A 19,696-nucleotide genomic window follows, 5' to 3' on the forward strand; every position below is an offset into this window, starting at 1 on the left:
GCACAAAATACTGAGCAAACAAAAAACCAATGTGTGTGCATGAGATTTCTGAAATCTCATAGGCTTTGCTGGTACTGTAAAAAGCAGCCCAGTTCGGGTCAACCACAGATTTTCAATTGGATTCAGGTCTGGGCTCTGACTGGGCCATTACAAAACTTTGATTTTCTTCTAACAAAGGCATTTTTTTGCTGAGTTAGAGGTGTGCTTAGGGTTGTTATGCTGAGAGGTAAAATTAAACTTCAGCTTTTTCCAGAGGCCTGAAGATTTGGATGCAAAAGTGAATGGTATTTGGAACTGTTTATCATTCCATCCACCTTGACTAAACCCCAGTTTCAGCTTCCAAAAGAATAAAAAAAAAATCTCAAAAGCATAATGCTACCTCCACCTTGCTTAACTGTGGGTAGGGTCTTCTTTTGATGATGCACAGTGTTGGCTTTGCGCCAAACATAACATTTGGAAAAATGTCCAAAATATTCAGCCTTGATCTCATCAGACTACACATTTTCCCATATGCTTTTGGCATACTTTTTTATTTTTATATTGGCAAAACATAGCTAGGCTGGGATATTTTTCTTTGTAAAAATTGGTTTGCACCTTGCCACCTTAACCCACAGGTCAGACATATGAAGAATACAGGAGATTGTTGTCACATGGAGTACACAAATGCTTTCCAGATATTCCTGCAGCTCCTTTAATGTCACTGTAGGCCTCTTAGAAGCCTCCCTAACCAATTTTCTTATTGTCTTTTCATATACAGTGGGTACGGAAAGTATTCAGACCCATTTAAATTTTTCACTCTTTGTTTCATTGCAGCCATTTGGTAAATTCAAAAAAGTTCATTTTTTAACATTAATGTACACTCTGCACCGCATCATGACTGAAAAAAAAAGAAATGTAGAACTTTTGCAAATTTAATAAAAAAGAAAAACTGAAATATCACATGGTCACAAGTATTGAGACCCTTTGCTCAAACACTCATTTTTCAGTCACATGCTGTTCATTTCCTTGTGATCCTCCTTGAGATAGTTCTGCTCCTTCATTGGAGTCCAGCTGTGTTTATTTAAATGGATAGGACTTGATTTGGAAAGGCACACTCCTGTCTATATAAGACCTCACAGCTCACAGTGCATGTCAGACCAAATGAGAATCATGAGGTCAAAGGAACTGGCCAAGGTGCTCAGAGACAGAATTGTGGCCAGACACAGATCTGGCCAAGGTTACAACATAATTTCTGCAGTACTCAAGGTTCCTAAGAGCACAGTGGCCTCCATAATCCTTAAGTAGAAGAAGTTTGGAACCCAGACCTGGCCATCCAGCCAAATTGATCAATCGTGTGAGAAGATCCTTGGTGAGAGAGGTAAAGAAGAACCCCAAGATCATTGTGGCTGAGCTCCAGAAATGCAGTAGGGAGATGGGAGAAAGTTCCACAAAGTCAACTGTCACTGCAGACCTCCACCAGTCGGGCCTATATGGCAGAGTGGCCTGAGAGAAGCCTCTCCTCAGTGCAAGTCGTATGAAAGCCCGCATAGAGTTTGCTAAAAAAAAAAACACATGAAGGACTCCCAGACTATGAGAAATAAGATCCTCTGGTCTGATGAGATGAAGATAGAACTTTTTGATGATAATTCTAAGCGGTATGTGTGGAGAAAACCAGGCACTGCTCATCACCTGCCCAATACAATCCCAACAGTGAAACATGGTGGTGGCAGCATCATGCTATGGGGGTGTTTTTCATCTACAGGGACAGGACGACTGGCTGCCATTGAATGAAACTTGAATGTGGCCAAGTACAGAGATATCCTGGATGAAAACCTCTTCCAAAGTGCTCTGGACCTCTGGACTTGGCCGAAGGTTCACCTTCCAACAAGACAATGACCCTAAGCACACAGCTAAAATAACAAAGGAGTGGCTTCAGAACAACTCTGTGACCATTCTTGACTGGCCTAGCCAGAACCCTGACCTAAACCCAATTGAGCATATCTGGAGAGACCTGAAAATGGCTGTCCACCAACGTTCACCATCCAACCTGACGGAACTGGAGAGGATCTGAAAGGAAGAATGGTAGAGGATCCCCAAATCCAGGTGTGAAAAACTTGTTGCATCATTCCCAAGAAGACTCATGGCTGTACTAGCTCAAAAGGGTGCATCTACTCAATACTGAGCAAAGGGTCTGAATACTTATGGCCATGTGATATTTCAGTTTTTCTTTTTTAATAAATTTGCAAAAAATACTACATTTCTGTTTTTTTTTCAGTCAAGATGGGGTGCAGAGAGTACATTATTGAGAGAAAAAAAAAAGATTTTTTTTTTTTTAATTTACTATATTGCTGCAATGAAACAAAGAGAAAAAACTTAAAGGGGTCTGAATACTTTCCGTACCCACTGTATATCTACATTGTTATATCCACTGTATGTTTAATCAGACAAATTTACATATTTCTCCACTTGTGAGCCACTTCTTCTGCTCCCACTTGACTCAGTCTGAAAAATTACTAAAAATCAATTTTGCCAAAACTAAGATTGATTGTTGGCTCACTGAGGAATCACATTATACTGTAGTTGCTAAATTAAATATATAAATATATAGGGTGTGTAGGAGTAGGGAGGAACAGAGAGAAACACATAGAGACACACAGATATTGCTGCAGTAGCCATTTACTGCTTCTATTAAGTGTTTTTTTCTCGGGATTAGCTGAATTCATAGCTAAACTTCTCAGAATTGCTGTGTAATGCCCACCATGCTGCTTCTGAGGGTAAGGTACATAGACAACAGGAGCAGGTATCTCTTGTACCTATGTGTACTGTGTGTGGGTGAGATAATAGCAACTAGTATCAACCCTCCAGCTCAGAGACAACTGAAAATTATATGTGGAGCATGCACCAAGCGAAAACTATAATAATAATAATAATAATTTTTATTTATATAGCACCAACATATTCCGCAGCGCTTTACAAATTATAGAGGGGACTTGTACAGACAATAGACATTACAGCATAACAGAAATACAGTTCAAAACAGATACCAGGAGGAATGAGGGCCCTGCTCGCAAACTTACAAACTATGAGGAAAAGGGGAGACACGAGAGGTGGATGGTAACAATTGCTTTAGTTATTTGGACCGGCCATAGTGTAAGGCTCGGGTGTTCATGTAAAGCTGCATGAACCAGTTAACTGCCTAAGTATGTAGCAGTACAGACACAGAGGGCTATTAACTGCATAAAGTGAATGAGAACATGATGCGAGGAACCTGATAGTTTTTTTTTTTTTTTTATAAATAGGCCACACAGGGATAGTTAGGTTAATGCATTGAGGCGGTAGGCCAGTCTGAACAAATGAGTTTTTAGGGTACGCTTAAAACTGTGGGGATTGGGGATTAATCGTATTAACCTAGGTAGTGCATTCCAAAGAATCGGCGCAGCACGTGTAAAGTCTTGGAGACGGGAGTGGGAGGTTCTGATTATTGAGGATGTTAACCTGAGGTCACCAGAAAACTGGTGATAAATGCAGATAAAAGTCACGTAATGGGCAGAAATAGTGCATATGTATACATATTTCTGAAAAGTCACCTGAAACAATTTACATGGCAAATAATTTGACACATTTGATTTATTGAAAGACAGACATTTTTGCCTAGGGAGTCTGTGTATTTACATTAAAACCATTAAATCTTTAAAATAAATTAAATTTGAGATAACATATGTCCTTGTTTGTCTACATACCTGGAAGATTACTCCCAAGTGATACCTTTCCCCTATGAAAGAAATGGTTTCAGCATCCCAACAATACAATGTATATTTATATGTGTGGCATGTCTACAGACCACATGAGAGGGCTCTAAGAAGTGCGATTTTAGGTTAGGAAAGGTTTTGGTAACAGCGAGATCACACTTAATTCCAGAGGAAACGTCTAGTTGCGAAGCAAAGTGAGATGAATGGTGTGTGATTTGCTTGCTGTATAATCATTGAATGGCAATTGTATAGGAATGGATTACCATTGTATACAAACCTCACGTCTCTGCGAGATTTCATTCTAAAAGGTAAGGTGTAAATTATGCATACATATATTTATTACTGCAGGAAGGAGCTATAGAACATTAACCCTTTCTAAGAGCCTAGTGCCAGAGGCAATGTGAAGCCTTGGCTGGTGCTGGATCTTGCAGAATCTGCATGTCTATATGAGAAATGTAGTTGGCAGAAATAAACGCTGCACCACCTCTGAGCACTGCACCAAAATGAAAGTGTTGCAGGTGGCATAGGCAGACAGCAGTGCTTATAATAATAGGGATATAACCGTGAGGTTTTTATAGGCCATGAAATAAATTAGTTCAGTAAATTGTTAAAGCTTCACTCCAGTATTTTTTTTTTATTTCACCTTTGGAGTGGTGCTTCTAATCTAAGGTCCCTGACCGAGCCTACTCTTATACTTACCTGACACCATTTTTATCTTCTATTGCCACTGCTCCCATTGGTCTCCAGCAGTCTGTGACCTGCCGGATTGCCCCAGTGTTTGCTGGGCGAGCCGGAGGTCACCTTTCAATGCAAGTCTATGAGATCCTCGTTTTCACTCTCATAGACTTGAATTGAGAGCATGTGATGTATCTATCTATCTTTTGACCATTCAGAAGTTGCAGTCAAAAGATGGCGCTGATGGACCGGAGTGGCTCGAATAAAAGGTAAAGACACCAGAGGGTGAGTATAAGACTGGGGGTAGGGACCATGGTTTAGTAGCACCACTCCAGTGCTGAAAAAAAATGTTCGAGTGGTGCTTTAACAAGGATACGTTGTAACACAACACACATGACTTAACTGCCTGTGTTTCTGGGCAGCACCTTTAACCTCTTCCTGGTGTGTGATCTAACAGTATGTTACACATCAGGTGCAAGTGTATGGAGCCGGCTCAGGATCTGATCCTGCTCCACAAGCGGCAAGTACTGGCTTCAATAATGTGCAGTCATCTGCCTCTGACAGCAGCGTCCAGAGCTAGTGCTGATCGCTCTCCTTTAAACACCTAAATTGTGACAGGGCTATTTAAGTGCCATGATCCATGGGATGTGCCATTTTGGATGCCAATTCTCCCTAGTCTGCAGCAAAATCCCACCACTTTGTCTCTTATGAAACTCAGGTACCAGGGATTACCAAGCTAGCAATCATCTTCACTATATACTGCACTGTTGCAGTGCATAGAACATGCATTCAACATATTGATCACTGGCTGAAGTCCTCTACAGGATTAAGAAATAATGTCACATTAATAATAAAAAAAAAGTTTGGACCGTTTGCTTTTCTCAATTTAAAAATGAAGAAGTAAAAATAAACACATATTTTGCATTGCTACGTGGACCTGTACAATTCCGATCTATCAAAATAAAATATTAATTTGTATGGTAATTGCTGGAAAGAGAAAAAAATTGTACCTCTATAATTTTTTTTCAGTCTCTGCACCTCATAAAAAATTTGATAAAAAGATATCGTAAAACAATCCTTCACACGGCTATGTAAGCCTACGTTAAAGCAAAAACAAAAGGGGAAACAAAAGTGCAAAAAAACAAACAAACACCTTTTTGATGCCCAGAACTAGTGTTGATGCCCCTACTTTTTCAACATTGTTTGGGGTTCTGGCAGCCAGTCCAGGACTTATGAGAAAGTGGTGACATATCCTGGCGATATTCCACTCCTTTAGGTCATAGCTGTGAGTGATGAGGTTAAAGGGCCACTGTCACCCCCCTCCAGCCATTATAAACTAAAAGAGCCACCTTGTGCAGCAGTAATGCTGCATTCTAACAAGGTGGCTCTTTTAGTTTTAGGTTCAAGTATACCCCAAATAAAGCGTTTTTATACTTAGCCACAATTCCTGTCTCTAGCCAGGGAGGCGGGTCCTCACTCCCCAGCTCTAACTGCTCCTCTGCCATCACTCCAATCTTCCTGCGCCGCCCCCTCAGCGCTGTGTACGTTTCAAAACCGGCGCCTGCGCAGTGTACTGCTGTGCTGCGCAGACACAGTAAGCTCTGGCCGTCTGACGTCCCAGCCAGGCTTGCAGACTGCGCGGGCATTGCGGCCAGCCACCTTTGGAATCCCCGCCCCGCACTGTGAATAATGCATAACACAGTGCGGGGCGGAGATTCCAAAGGTGGCTGGCCGCAATGCTCGCGCAGGCGCAGTTACGGATACACCTAACCGTAGCCTTGTCAATTCCATACTTTGTCATTTTTTCATTAAGGATCATATGAGATAGAATGATCACAGAATCCTTTACATGGTGAACAAAAGCTGCTTCACAACATTTATCAAAGTGTAGAACACTCTTCATGAGGTAAGTGTTTTAGTATCTATGTCTTCCATAAAGAGAAGACTTCATGAGAGCAAATACAAAAGGTTCACCACAAGGTACAAACCATAAATCAGACTTTAAAAAAAAGCATCTAAAGAAGCTAGCCCAGTTCTGAAAAAAAATTATTATAACAGATGAAACTAAGATCAACCTGTACCAGAAAGATGGGAAGAAGAAATTATGGAGAAGATTTGGACCTGCTCATGTTACAAAGCACGCCAAATCTTCTGTAAAATATGGTGGCAACATTATAATGGCTTGGGCATGCATGGCTTCTAATGGCACTTGGTAACTTGTGTTTATTGATGATGTGACTGAAGATGGTCACACAGGATCGCTCACTTCTGGGACTATTTAGCCACTGCTAATACCCAATATTTATGGACATTTGATCTGAGATGTAGGCCTTCTGGCCATTGAAAACTCCCCTGATGAATCTCTGGGTTTGGTGAGGAAACGCGTAGGGAGGCACCTTTATTTCTTACTCCTGTTTGGGGTGTCCATAGTAGGCTCACTTGGGGCCTGTCCTTGTGAGGACAGGAGTTACTACTGGGGCACGACAGGGGTTTAGGGAAAGGTACCCATATCCTCTACCCCATTCTGCCACCTTGGACCCTCGGTGGACCTCGCATTACCAGTGTGGGGACCCTTTCGTCCATAATTGGTGAGATCAAGCCAATTTTTTATTAGAGCACAGTTTTCGTCATGAGCACTTTATTTTGTTATTGTATGTGTTTAGTTTGTCCATTTTAATCTAACTAGTAAAGGTTATGTTTTAACAATTGGGAAAAATTCTTCTAGCTGCTATATAATGTGACTGGAGAATGGAAGCATCCAGTTGAGTTCTGAAGTGTACAGGGCTATACTTTCTGCTCAGATTCACCCAATTCAGCAAGGTTGATTGGACAGCGCTTCATAGTACAGATGGACAATTAATGACCCAAAATATACTGCAAAAGCAACTCGGGAGTTTTAAGGCAAAGGAGTGGAATATTTTGCATTGGCCAAGTTAATCACCAGATCTGAACCCCATCCAGCATGCATTTCGTTAAGACAAAACTTAAGGCAGAAAGACCCACAAACAACAACTGAAGTTCTCTGCACTAAAGGCCTGTAAAAGGATCACATAGGTGGAAACCCAGCATTTGATGACATCCATGGCTTCCAGACTTCAGTATCATTGCCTGCAAAGGATTCTCTACAAAGTACTAAAAATGAACATTTTATTTATGATGATGATCTGTCCACTTCTTTTGAGCCCCGGAATTGTGGAGGCTTTGTAGAAAAATGGTTGCAATTTCTAAATGTTTCACAGGATTTTTTTGTTCAACCCCTCGCGCTTAACAGTAGGTATTAGATAGCGCTCACACAGGCAATGTGGTTTGGTCCAAATGTGCAGTTTTATTGCTTTCATAACAAGGAATTCATAGCCAAAACAACCTCTTCTGACCACAAAGGTATCACAGCAAATAAACCGTTCATTCAGCAGACACATATATATCAGTGCGGGCTCGCATGAACAATTACAGTTCTTTCCCCTGGAGCAAACTTTAGACACAAAAGAGGTACATTTCTCAGTATCACCTTCAGCCTGAACTCCATCAGCTTCCAGTGCCAAACATAAGTGTAACTCCATGCACAAGTTCACACTGAACAAGCTGCAGCTTCCACACGTTACTCTTCAGCTCAAACACACTGCTCAGCTTTCCTAGCTGACTCGTGCAGTTCTCCATTCAGGGAGAGACCTTGGCTTGTCTCTCACCCAGCTACCGCTCACATTTTAGCTGGTCACTCACCAGCTTCAACATACTCCACTCTTCTCAACATCCAGCAGATAGACACAAGGTGCACCCATTTCCTGGTTCTTAGTCAAATCTAGCCAGGTGCATCTAATTAAGACCCGTAGTGCAAGGATTTAACCCAGTCTTACCTGGCTTTCCTACACCCTTTAATTAAACCTAAAAGTCTACAATTGGATTTCATTTGCTTCATTTTAACTATAAAAAGTGGCATTAAGAGCCCAAATCACAAAGATTTGAACACTGTCCAAATATTTCCTGACCTATCTGTATATACAATTCATATAATTGTACTTATACGCAACTTTACATGTGAAATGTATCTACAGACCAGTGTTCTCCAACTCCAGTTCTCAAGGCCCACCAACTAATCATATTTTCAGGATTTCCTTATTATTGCCCAGATATCACAGGTATCACCTGTCCAATACTGTGGACATCCTAAAAACATGATTAGTTGGTGGGCCTTGAGGACTGGAGTTGGGGAACAATGTTATAGTCTATTCTTTTTCACACTGGTAGCAGATCATTAATGCCTCTTCCATCTTTACTGTTTCGTATAAGATACATGTCATAGTTTATAGATTTCTGATTTATACAAAAAGTAATGAATGGTTTGCTTTAAACCAGTGTCTTGTTCGTGAACCAATGATTCGTTTACAACATGTTAAAGAACAATAGGCTGTAATTTACAAGGTACAATCAATGCAGGGTACATGGTGCTAACTTGTCTTGGCTTCTTGCGCTACTCCTAGGTCAGTCATACTTTTTATTCCATAGTTTGCTTTTATTGGAGACTACCGGTTGTTATTTTATAACTAAATATAATATCTTCTTTAATATGTAGTAATGACATTGATTTTCCTAATAAAAGCCATCTTTCACGTACATATTTCTGCATGATAACGTAGTGTTTTTACGGAGATATAACGCCAATAAATAAAGTCAAGACTCTTGTGTGTGTCTGGAAAGTAGCTAATCTCAAGCTGAGTAGGAGATAATTGGGTTTGAACTGGAAGGTTACGGCTGCTGAGCGTTCTACCATGGATCACACCACTCTTTATGTGTGCTCCAGCTAAAAGCCCCCCATGCTTTAATCTAGCCAGAGTATAATATAATCAAAATATGCATCTACAAAGGTTTATTGGCTCAGATGACCTCCTGTCTAGAGAGAGAAGAAGCTGGAAAAGATGTATGACTGCCGAACAGAGGAATAAAGCGTCTTCCATTTAGAGAACGCAAAGCCAGACAACATAATTAAGGCCTTCAGTAAATTGTAATCATAAAACTGACTGTTTACCCTTCAAGGTCTCCCACCCACTCACATTGACATTGTGTTGCTTATTAGTGTGTGAACATAAGAAACTCTGCTCTCTCTTTTTTTTTCTTTTTTTTTTAGTGCAATGCTTTTCCTTTCCAATATTATCATTTTCTGAAGACCTGATACATAGGATGGTATAATATGGGAGTGTGTCATTTATCACTAAGAAAACCACATATGTCTCATTTATTCTTTCATTAATGCAAATCCGGTTGTGTGAAAACCTTTCCGAGATTCCCACTTAATGATATCCATCATTTTCCTTTTAACAGAAGAGTTCAAGGGCTCAACAATAGTTGAATTAATGAAGAAAGAAGGCACCACACTAGGGCTTACAGTGTCAGGTGGAATTGACAAGGATGGGAAGCCAAGAGTATCAAACCTGCGTCAAGGAGGAATCGCAGCTAGGTAATGTCATTTCCACTCCAGCCCAAAGACATAGAAAGTCACAATGTGGTAACAGCACAGAACAGATGGTTCATTTACTGTATCGCTTCCTACAGTAGGAGGCTACTACTGAGGTATCAGCATGTCTTACCGACCCAGATAATTATTATTGTGGTCTTACTGTGTATGTTTTCTGCTAAACAGAAGTTTTCCAAAAAGACAATCAAGTGCATTGAATTAAGGGTGTATACCAGTTTATGGAAACCTTTGCATATCCATAATTAATCTTTGGGTGGCCATTTACTTTTCAATGAGACCAGCCGACCATAAAAATATGTATTGTGGTTTGTGCGGTACTTTTGCAACTGACATCAGATGACTGTAGAAAGAAGGTATTGCATTTCAATATGTATGATCATTGAGAGATGCCACCATGAAAGGTGTCTGGCAATGGCTTACTCCTTTCTGCCTATTGAGAGCACATGCAAACATGGCCCAGCTAAGCATGCATGTGTATGGGGTGGTGTAAGTATGGCATGTGGTCAGTTTCCATTTTCTTTTAGTTGTCATTAAGTTACATTAAAAAGACATATAAACCTTATTCTGGTTACCATTGCTGTGTCCAGATACATAGATATATCTATACATCTGGATAGAACAAGAATTAAAGCTTCCTTTTATCCACTAGTAACCATGAAATAGCTTTCTGATCACAGAGCACTCCTTTTGGTTTTACCCAGTCATAGAGAGAATCGTGCCATACAGTTACATCTCTATGATCAGTTCAGGGAAATCGTAGATAGAATTGTGCCATACAGTTACATCTCTATGATCAGTACAGGAAAATCGTAGAGAGAATTGTGCCATACAGTTACATCTCTATGATCAGTACAGGAAAATCATGGAGAGAATTGTGCCATACAGTTACATCTCTATGATCAGTACAGGAAAATCATGGAGAGAATTGTGCCATACAGTTACATCTCTATGATCAGTACAGGAAAATCATGGAGAGAATTGTGCCATACAGTTACATCTCTATGATCAGTACAGGAAAATCATGGAGAGAATTGTGCCATACAGTTACATCTCTATGATCAGTACAGGAAAATCATGGAGAGAATTGTGCCATACAGTTACATCTCTATGATCAGTACAGGAAAATCATGGAGAGAATTGTGCCATACAGTTACATCTCTATGATCAGTACAGGAAAATCATGGAGAGAATTGTGCCATACAGTTACATCTCTATGATCAGTACAGGAAAATCATGGAGAGAATTGTGCCATACAGTTACATCTCTATGATCAGTACAGGAAAATCATAGAGAGAATTGTGCCATACAGTTACATCTCGCTGAGGATCTTTTTATACCAAGGAAGGTGACGGGCACAAGGGGGCATTCTTTGCGTCTGGAGGAGAGAAGGTTTTTCCACCAACATAGAAGAGGATTCTTTACTGTTAGGGCAGTGAGAATCTGGAATTGCTTGCCTGAGGAGGTGGTGATGGCGAACTCAGTCGAGGGGTTCAAGAGAGGCCTGGATGTCTTCCTGGAGCAGAACAATATTGTATCATACAATTAGGTTCTGTAGAAGGACGTAGATCTGGGGATTTATTATGATGGAATATAGGCTGAACTGGATGGACAAATGTCTTTTTTCGGCCTTACTAACTATGTTACTATGTTACTATGTTACTATCTCTATGATCTGTACAGGAAAATCATAGAGAGAATCGTGCAGTACAGTTACATCTCTATGATCAGTTTAGGGAAATCGTGGAGAGAATCGTGCAATACAGTTACATCTCTGATCAGTACAGGAAAATCATATTGAGAATTATGACATACAGATACATCTCTATGATCAGTTCAGGGAAATCGTAGATAGAATTGTGCCATACAGATACAGTTGAAACCAGAAGTTTCCATACACTATATAAGACACATATGCATGTTTTTCTCAATATCTGTCATGAAATCAGAATAAACCTTTTTAGTTTTAGGTCAATTAGGATTATCACAATTATTAATATTTGCCAAATGCCAGAATAATGAGTGAGCGAGAATGTTTTATGGCATTTTTATTACTTAATGCAAAGTCAAAAGTTTACATACACAAGGATTACTATGCCTTTAAACAATTCTGGACTGCCCGTATGATGATGCCATGTGTTTTAAAGCTTCTGATTTTTTTGATGGTTTTTGTGTCAATATCCACAGTGAAACGAGTACTGTAACATGGGCTGAAAGGCCACTCTGCCAGGAAGAAGCCATTACTCCAAAAGAAACATAAAAAAGCCACATTAAAGGGAACCTGTCACCAGGTTTAGCTGATAGGAGTTATGACCTTTCAGGGCTGATATACAGCATGTTATAATGCTGTATATGAGCACCCAAAGTGTAAGAGGCAAAAAATAACTTTTATTATACTCACCTGCGGGGCGTCCAATGGGCACCGCTAGTCTTGGTCCGGCGCCTCCCTTCTTCATGCTATGCCGCCCTCCTGCTTGCTGTGTGTGCAGGACGTGTCTCCTCTGCACCGCACTTCTGCGCAGGCGCACTTATCTGCCCTGTTGAGGGCAGAGCAAAGAACTGCAGTGCGCAGGTGCCAGGAAAGGTCAGAGAGCCCTGACACAAGCACAGTGTAGCCTTTGATAGGGCAGATAAGTGCGCCTGCGCAGGAGCGCTGTGCCAAGGAGACTGTGTGGATGACAAAAGGATGCGTCATCTACAGGAAGCAAGCAGGAGGACGGGGATCATAAGAAGATGGGAGGTGCTGGACCAAGACCAGCGACGCTCATAGGACCGGATCGTCCCACATGTGAGTATAATAGTTATTTTTCTTCTCTTGCAGGTCGGGTCGGGGGCTTATGTGCAGCATTATAGAGTGCTGTATATCAGCCCTTAAAGATGGTTGCCGTAACTTGTATCAGCCAAACCTGGTGACAGGTTCACTTTAATGTTTGCAAATGCACACAGGAACAAAGACCTTAATTTTTGGAGACATGTCCTGTGGTCTGATGAAACTAAAATGTAACTTTTTGGGCATAATGACCAGCGTTACGTTTGGAGGAAAAAAGGAGAAGCTGTGTCTTTTTATATAGTGTATGTAAACGTCTGGTTTTAACTGTACATCTCTATGATTAGTACAGGTTAAAAAAACCAGAAGGTTACAACAAAGACCCAAGCTGGAGTCTGAAGAGGACCTAAGGTATTAAGCACAAATCCTTCAATTGCCCTGCATGAAGGATAATGCAATTTACCATCTGATTGCCCTAGACCAAAAGGGATACTCATACTTAGCCATTTACTGCCCTGGAAAACCAAGGAAACTAAAATACACACCCTTTTTGTCCCAGACAAGTAGTAATATTAAGATGAACTTTGTCTCCAGGCCCTGACTCTTCAGATAACCTCCGGACTGTGATCTACATCCATAGAACTGTAAATCTCTGCACAAAAAAAGTTTAATACAAAGTGTCATTTACTGACTTAAAGTAAATCTCTGCTCATTTTTTAGGTTTTCTTTATAAGAATTATCCAGGAAAACCCAAGGAACGGGCAGAATGTTCATTCATTGGGTGAAAGAAATAATCTTTTAGTTTTCAGAAAAAATCAAAAATCATCATTCTTGGCAGCACATTATCCAAACAGGACTTGTGCTGTTGATGACAATGGCAGCCTATCTGCACTGAGCCATCTTTTTCAGATATTCAGTAGGCACCGTCACCTGCAGTCTGCCTGTGTAAACAGGTTGTTAAACAACCGCCAAGCTGTAAAAACTCACCGATGGACGGTCGTCTAACGCTGCAAAATTGAGCAAAGTAAACCCTCTACAATACCTGTCACAGACATTGTTGAAGATTTGCATTGTGTCTGGTTACAGCAGCCCCCACAGTGGTATTAGGCGCTCGCTGTATGTGGTGGGATCCTATCCTACCTCTGGTTGTGGCTCCAGGCCGCCACCATTGTATCATTTCTGTGTCTGTGCAGCGATTTCTGACCACTTTTTAGATAGATGAAGAAATCAAATAGCACAATATCACTTAGATTAGAATAAGGTGATGGGTAAATGTTCCCTTTAGCAGCCTTTAAAAACCTATGACTTTTGGGTATATTCTAGATTGTAGCAGATTTAGCACTGTTGACCCAAAGGCAATAGTCACAGCTGCAAGACTGCCAAATCCCTCCATAAAAAAACAACAAAAGCATTTATTCCATTAACCACTTGAAAAAATCCTTATTTCAATGCATTTATTGTTTTATTCTGCCAGGGAAGGAGTGAACTCTATGCACAAAGATAAAATAACATTGACTATTGTTTTCCTTCTATTACCTATCACTTACATTAGTAAAGATTTACTAAGAGAATGAAACTTGGAAAATCTTGCCTTTGGTGACCTTTTGTATAATGTTCAGTCCTCTGCACATGGTCTGTTCAGCAGTAGCCGTGTTCTTCTGGTACAGCTCTGAAACCTATTATTTAGCGGTGGGTTATGATTATGTGTTTCCAGCAGTATTGTGTCCTAACTATTTCCATAGCAAATTGCATGTCACTACCGTTTATGCTGAGCATAGTTTCTTTGCTTTCAAAAGTTTTTCACTTTTTGTCTTCAAATATTGCACAAATAGTATAATAGCCAAATGATATTATTAGTGGAGGTGTCCGTGAAGGAAAAGAACACCACGTATGATGGTGTCATTCCTATGTGCCCTAGCTTCTCACCATAAACGGGTGGAAGATTTTTTAAATAATCAGATTTCGTTGTTACTAGGACTTATAAAGTATAGTGTGAATTCTGACAGATTAGTGTTCTTTACAGAAGTGACCAGCTGAATGTGGGAGACTATATCAAGTGCGTGAATGGCATCAACCTTACGAAATTCCGCCATGATGAGATCATCAGCCTGCTGAAGAATGTGGGCGAGCGAGTGGTTCTTGAAGTGGAATACGAGCTTCCTCCTGTGTGTAAGTAGTCATCTTTAGTGATGTGTCCTCTATAAACAGTGCATGAGGAGATTATAATGATTTCAACCATATATACCGTATATACTCAAATATAAGCCGACCCCTTCCTAATTTTGCCAAAAAAACTGGGAAAACTTAATGACTCGAGTATAAGCCTAGGGTGGGAAATGCAGCAGCTACCGGTAAATGTCAAAAGTAAAAATAGATACCAATAAAAGTAAAATTAATTGAGACATCAGTAGGTTAAGTGTTTTTGAATATCCTTATTGAATCAGGAGCCCCATATAATGATCCATAAAGTTCATGATGGGCCCCATAAGATGCTCCATATTAAAATATGCCCCATATAATCCTGCATAAAGGTTAATAATGGCCCCATAAGATGCTCCATAGACACATTTGCCCAATATAATGCTGCACAAATGTTGATTATGGCCCCATAAGATGCTCCATAAAGATATTTGCCCCATATAGTGCTGCACAAACCTTGATTATGGCCCTATAAAGACACTTGCCTCATATAGTGCTGCACAAACCTTATGGCCCCATAAGAGGTTCTATACAGACACTTGCCCCATTATAGTACTGCACAAACGTTATGGCCCCATAAGATGCTCCATACAGACATTTGCCCCATTATAGTGCTGGACAAACATTATGGCCCCATAAGATGCTCCATACAGACATTTGCCCCATTATAGTGCTGGACAAACATTATGGCCCCATAAGATGCTCTATACAGACACTTTCCCCATTATAGTGCTGCACAAACATTATGGCCCCATATAGGCACTTGCCCCATATAGTGCTGCGCAAACGTTATGGCCCCATACAGACACTTGCTCCATATAGTGCTGCACAAACGTTATGGCCCCATACAGACACTTGCCCCATAAAGTGCTGCACAAACGTTATTGCCCCATAAGATGCTCCATACAGTCACTTGCCCCATTTGCTGTTGCTGTGATAAAAAAAAAAGAAAAATATCACATACTCACCTCTCCGTCGCTCAGGCCCCCGGCACTTTCAATATTCACCTGACTTCGTTCCGGTGCTGCTCCATCTTCAGCACTGACATTCAGGCAGAGGGCGCGCACTAACCACGTCACCGCGCCTTCTGACCTGAGCGTCACTGCATGCGGCTGGAACGAGGAGCAGGTGATTATCGCGCAGCGCTGCGCTCCCCTCCCCGTTTTACTCACCTGGTGCGGTGCAGTCCCTGCTTCCCCGACGCTGTTGCTTCTTCCTCTACTGAGCGGTCACCGTTACCGCTCATTACAGTAATGAATATGCGTCTCCACCTCAATGGGAGGTGGAGCCGCATATTCATTACTGTAATGAGCGGTACCATGTGACCGCTCAGTACAGGAAGAAGCTGCTGGCGCCGGGCAAAAGACTTGCAGGGACCGTGCCAGGAGAAGGTGAGTATAATTAGACAGCCCCCGCTCCCCCTCCCCTGCCGACCCCTGGGTATGACTCTAGTATAGGCCGAAAGGGGGAATTTCAGCCCAAAAAAATGGGCTGAAAATCTCACGAGTATATACACGAGTATATACGGTATTCTAGTTTATTCAGTGAATTTCTGAATTTAATTATCAATTTGTTGTCTAAAGTATTTCACCTTTTTCTGCCACGTACCATGGACACACAGGATAAATACGAACATCTCCAAGAGGATTCTTATGTTATGGGAAGCTGTTTACATGTGTGGTTATACCAAGTAGATCAGGACTTTATATATAGGATCAATATAGGTTACAATCAAGCCTTTGGAGAGCACTGGCTCTCTACTGAGCATGTACATACTCTGACCCCACAGCACTGCCTCACTACTGAGCATGTACATACCCCGACCCCACAGCACTGCCTCACTACTGAGCATGTACATACCCCGACCCCACAGCACTGTCTCACTACTGAGCATGTACATACCCCGACCCCACAGCACTGCCTCACTACTGAGCATGTACATACCCCGACCCCACAGCACTGCCTCACTACTGAGCATATACATACCCCGACCCCACAGCACTGCCTCACTACTGAGCATGTACATACCCCGACCCCACAGCACTGCCTCACTACTGAGCATGTACATACCCCGACCCCACAGCACTGCCTCACTACTGAGCATGTACATACCCCGACTCCACAGCACTGCCTCACTACGGAGCATGTACATACCCCGACCCCACAGCAGCACTGCCTCACTACTGAGCATGTACATACCCCGACCCCACAGCACTGCCTCACTACTGAGCATGTACATACCCCGACCCCACAGCACTGCCTCACTACTGAGCATGTACATACCCCGACCCCACAGCACTGCCTCACTACTGAGCATGTACATACCCTGACCCCACAGCACTGCCTCACTACTGAGCATGTACATACCCTGACTCCACAGCACTGCCTCACTACGGAGCATGTACATACCCCGACCCCAGAGCACTGCCTCACTACTGAGCATGTACATATTCCGACCCCACAGCACTCCCTCACTACTGAGCATGTACATACCCCGACCCCACAGCACTGCCTCACTACTGAGCATGTACATACCCTGACCCCACAGCACTGCCTCACTACTGAGCATGTACATATCCCGACCCCACAGCACTGCCTCACTACTGAGCATGACCCCACAGCACTGCCTCACTACTGAGCATGTACATACCCCGACCCCACAGTACTGCCTCACTACTGAGCATGTACATACCCCGACCCCACAGCACTGTTGTATTGGTTAAAGAGTAATGGTCGTTTTAATTTTCATTTCATAAATCAATAGTAAACCTACAAATAAGCAACTTTGTAATATATCTTTAATAGAGAAATCTGCTTCACCTCCTGAACTGATATTTCACTCTCAATTTCAGGTAAAATTTGTATTCAGTGAAGACAAATTTTGTCATTACTGAGATAGATGACACTTGGGGCTTTTAAAGTTCTGTGGAAAACGAAGAGGTACGGAGAAGGTAGAGGCAGACAAAGACATTCTTCTACTAGTTCTTCTGAAACAACCATTACAGTTATACATAGAACTTTATGAGCACCAACCGTCATTTCCAGTCTTAGTAATGGGAAAATCTGTATTCACGGTTGACAGAATTTTCCAATTAAGTGAGAATTTTGAGAATGATCAGTCCTGGAGGAGAAAGAAGCAAAATTCTCTAATATATATTGCAAATAGTGTTGAGCGATACCTTCCGATATCGGAAAGTATTGGTATCTGTTGGGATCGGCCGATATTCAAAAAATATCGGATATCGCCGATACCGATACCCGATCCCAATGCAAGTCAATGGGACCAAAATATCGGAATTAAAATAAACCCTTTCTTTCCTTGTAGGTTCATTCTACATCAAGGAAAACAACTAAGAATAATGTAGGATGTATTGTGGGAGGTGGCGGAGACATTAAAGGCAATGAGGTTTAGCCCAATCAAATAGAATAGCATGTTTTTTTTTTTTTTAAGACGTTCGGAGTGAAAAAGATATTGAGTATGTAAATTTTTTTTTTTATTTTGTCAGATATTGATGTTTCACTATTCCACGCCCTTCCCCTTCTTTTTTTTTTTTTTTTTTTACTTTTCCCACACTTTCATCTTCATCATCATCAGCATCTTTGACATCAACTTCTTCTTCACCTTATTCATCTTCTTCTTCATCTTCTACCTATTTTTTTTTTTTATTACATTCTTCATATTCATTTTATTCAACTATTATTATTCTTCTTATTCTACATATTCTTTTTATTCCACTGTTATTATTCTTCCTATTCTACTTCTTCATCATATTCTCATTTGTGACAGGCATTCCCGTAGTTGTTATCTATAAAAGTTGGAAGATTACACCTTCCGTTCTGCCAGTCACAAAAGTTACATTTGTCCGCGTTCAGTTTGGCCTGCAGCATCAGGCTTTATCCAGGGGCACCACGAGGAGGAACGGACTCACCCCCATACACTGCTTAGTCTTCTTCTGCATATAATTTAGATAATATCTTTTGCTCTGATATTAAGTCTTATGCTTAATGTTCTTCTGCTCTTTGTTCTGCAGCCTCTTGTTCTTCTGCTTCTCGGTCTTCCATGTCGTCGTCTCCAGGGTCGTCGTCTCCAGTGTCGTCATCTCCGCCGTCGTCGTCTCAGCCGTCGTCGTCTCCGCCGTCGTCGTCGTCGTCATCGGGGTGGTCTTCCGGGTCGTCGTCGTCGTCATCGGGGTGGTCTTCCGGGTCGTCGACTTTAGGGTCTTCAACTTGGAAATGTAGCAGAAGGTACAAGAAGGCTGAGAAAATGCCAAGAACCAGCTGATGGAACTGGAACTCGGATGGCTACCCGAAGGTTCAAGAGCCTATGGAACTACCGAGGACCAGCTGACGTTACTGGAACCCGGTTACTAAGCAGGAGGTACCCGTGCTAAAAAGCACTACCAAGGACCGCCTGACGTTGGCGGAACTCGGATACCCAGAAGGAGGCACCTAAGCCAAAGGCTCTGCCCGGAACCAGCTGACGGTACTGGAACCAGGATGGGGAGCAGAAGGTACAAGAGCAAAAGACACTGCCGAGAACCAGCTGACGGTACTGGAACCCGGATGGGTAGCCGAAGGTCCAAGACCCAATGGAACTACCGAGGACCAGCTGACGTTACTGGAACCCGGTTACTAAGCAGGAGGTACCCGTGCCCGAAAGCACTACCAAGGACCACCTGACGTTGGTGGAACTTGGATACCCAGAAGGAGGCACCTAAGCCAAAGGCTCTGCCCGGAACCAGCTGACGGTACTGGAACCAGGATGGGGAGCAGAAGGTACAAGAGCAAAAGACACTGCCGAGAACCAGCTGACGGTGCTGGAACCAGGTGGTGGACCTGAAGGTCCACAGGAGAGGAGAG

At 41.9% G+C, this 19,696-nt stretch overlaps 1 protein-coding gene across 18 annotated transcripts in view; it reads left to right on the forward strand.

The window, feature by feature from the left end:
* The window catches only part of GRIP1 (glutamate receptor interacting protein 1), an 859,437-nt gene that overhangs the window by 649,399 nt on the left and 190,342 nt on the right, over positions 1-19,696 (forward strand). For all 18 annotated transcript variants that reach the window (XM_069764654.1, XM_069764651.1, XM_069764661.1 and 15 more), the window contains exons 3-4: positions 9,720-9,855; positions 14,661-14,806. In XM_069764654.1, coding sequence (XP_069620755.1) covers positions 9,720-9,855; positions 14,661-14,806 — 282 coding nt within the window. The remainder of the gene's footprint in view (positions 1-9,719; positions 9,856-14,660; positions 14,807-19,696) is intronic.

This window comes from Ranitomeya imitator, chromosome 4, assembly GCF_032444005.1.
Source record: "Ranitomeya imitator isolate aRanImi1 chromosome 4, aRanImi1.pri, whole genome shotgun sequence".
Taxonomy (NCBI): domain Eukaryota; kingdom Metazoa; phylum Chordata; class Amphibia; order Anura; family Dendrobatidae; genus Ranitomeya; species Ranitomeya imitator.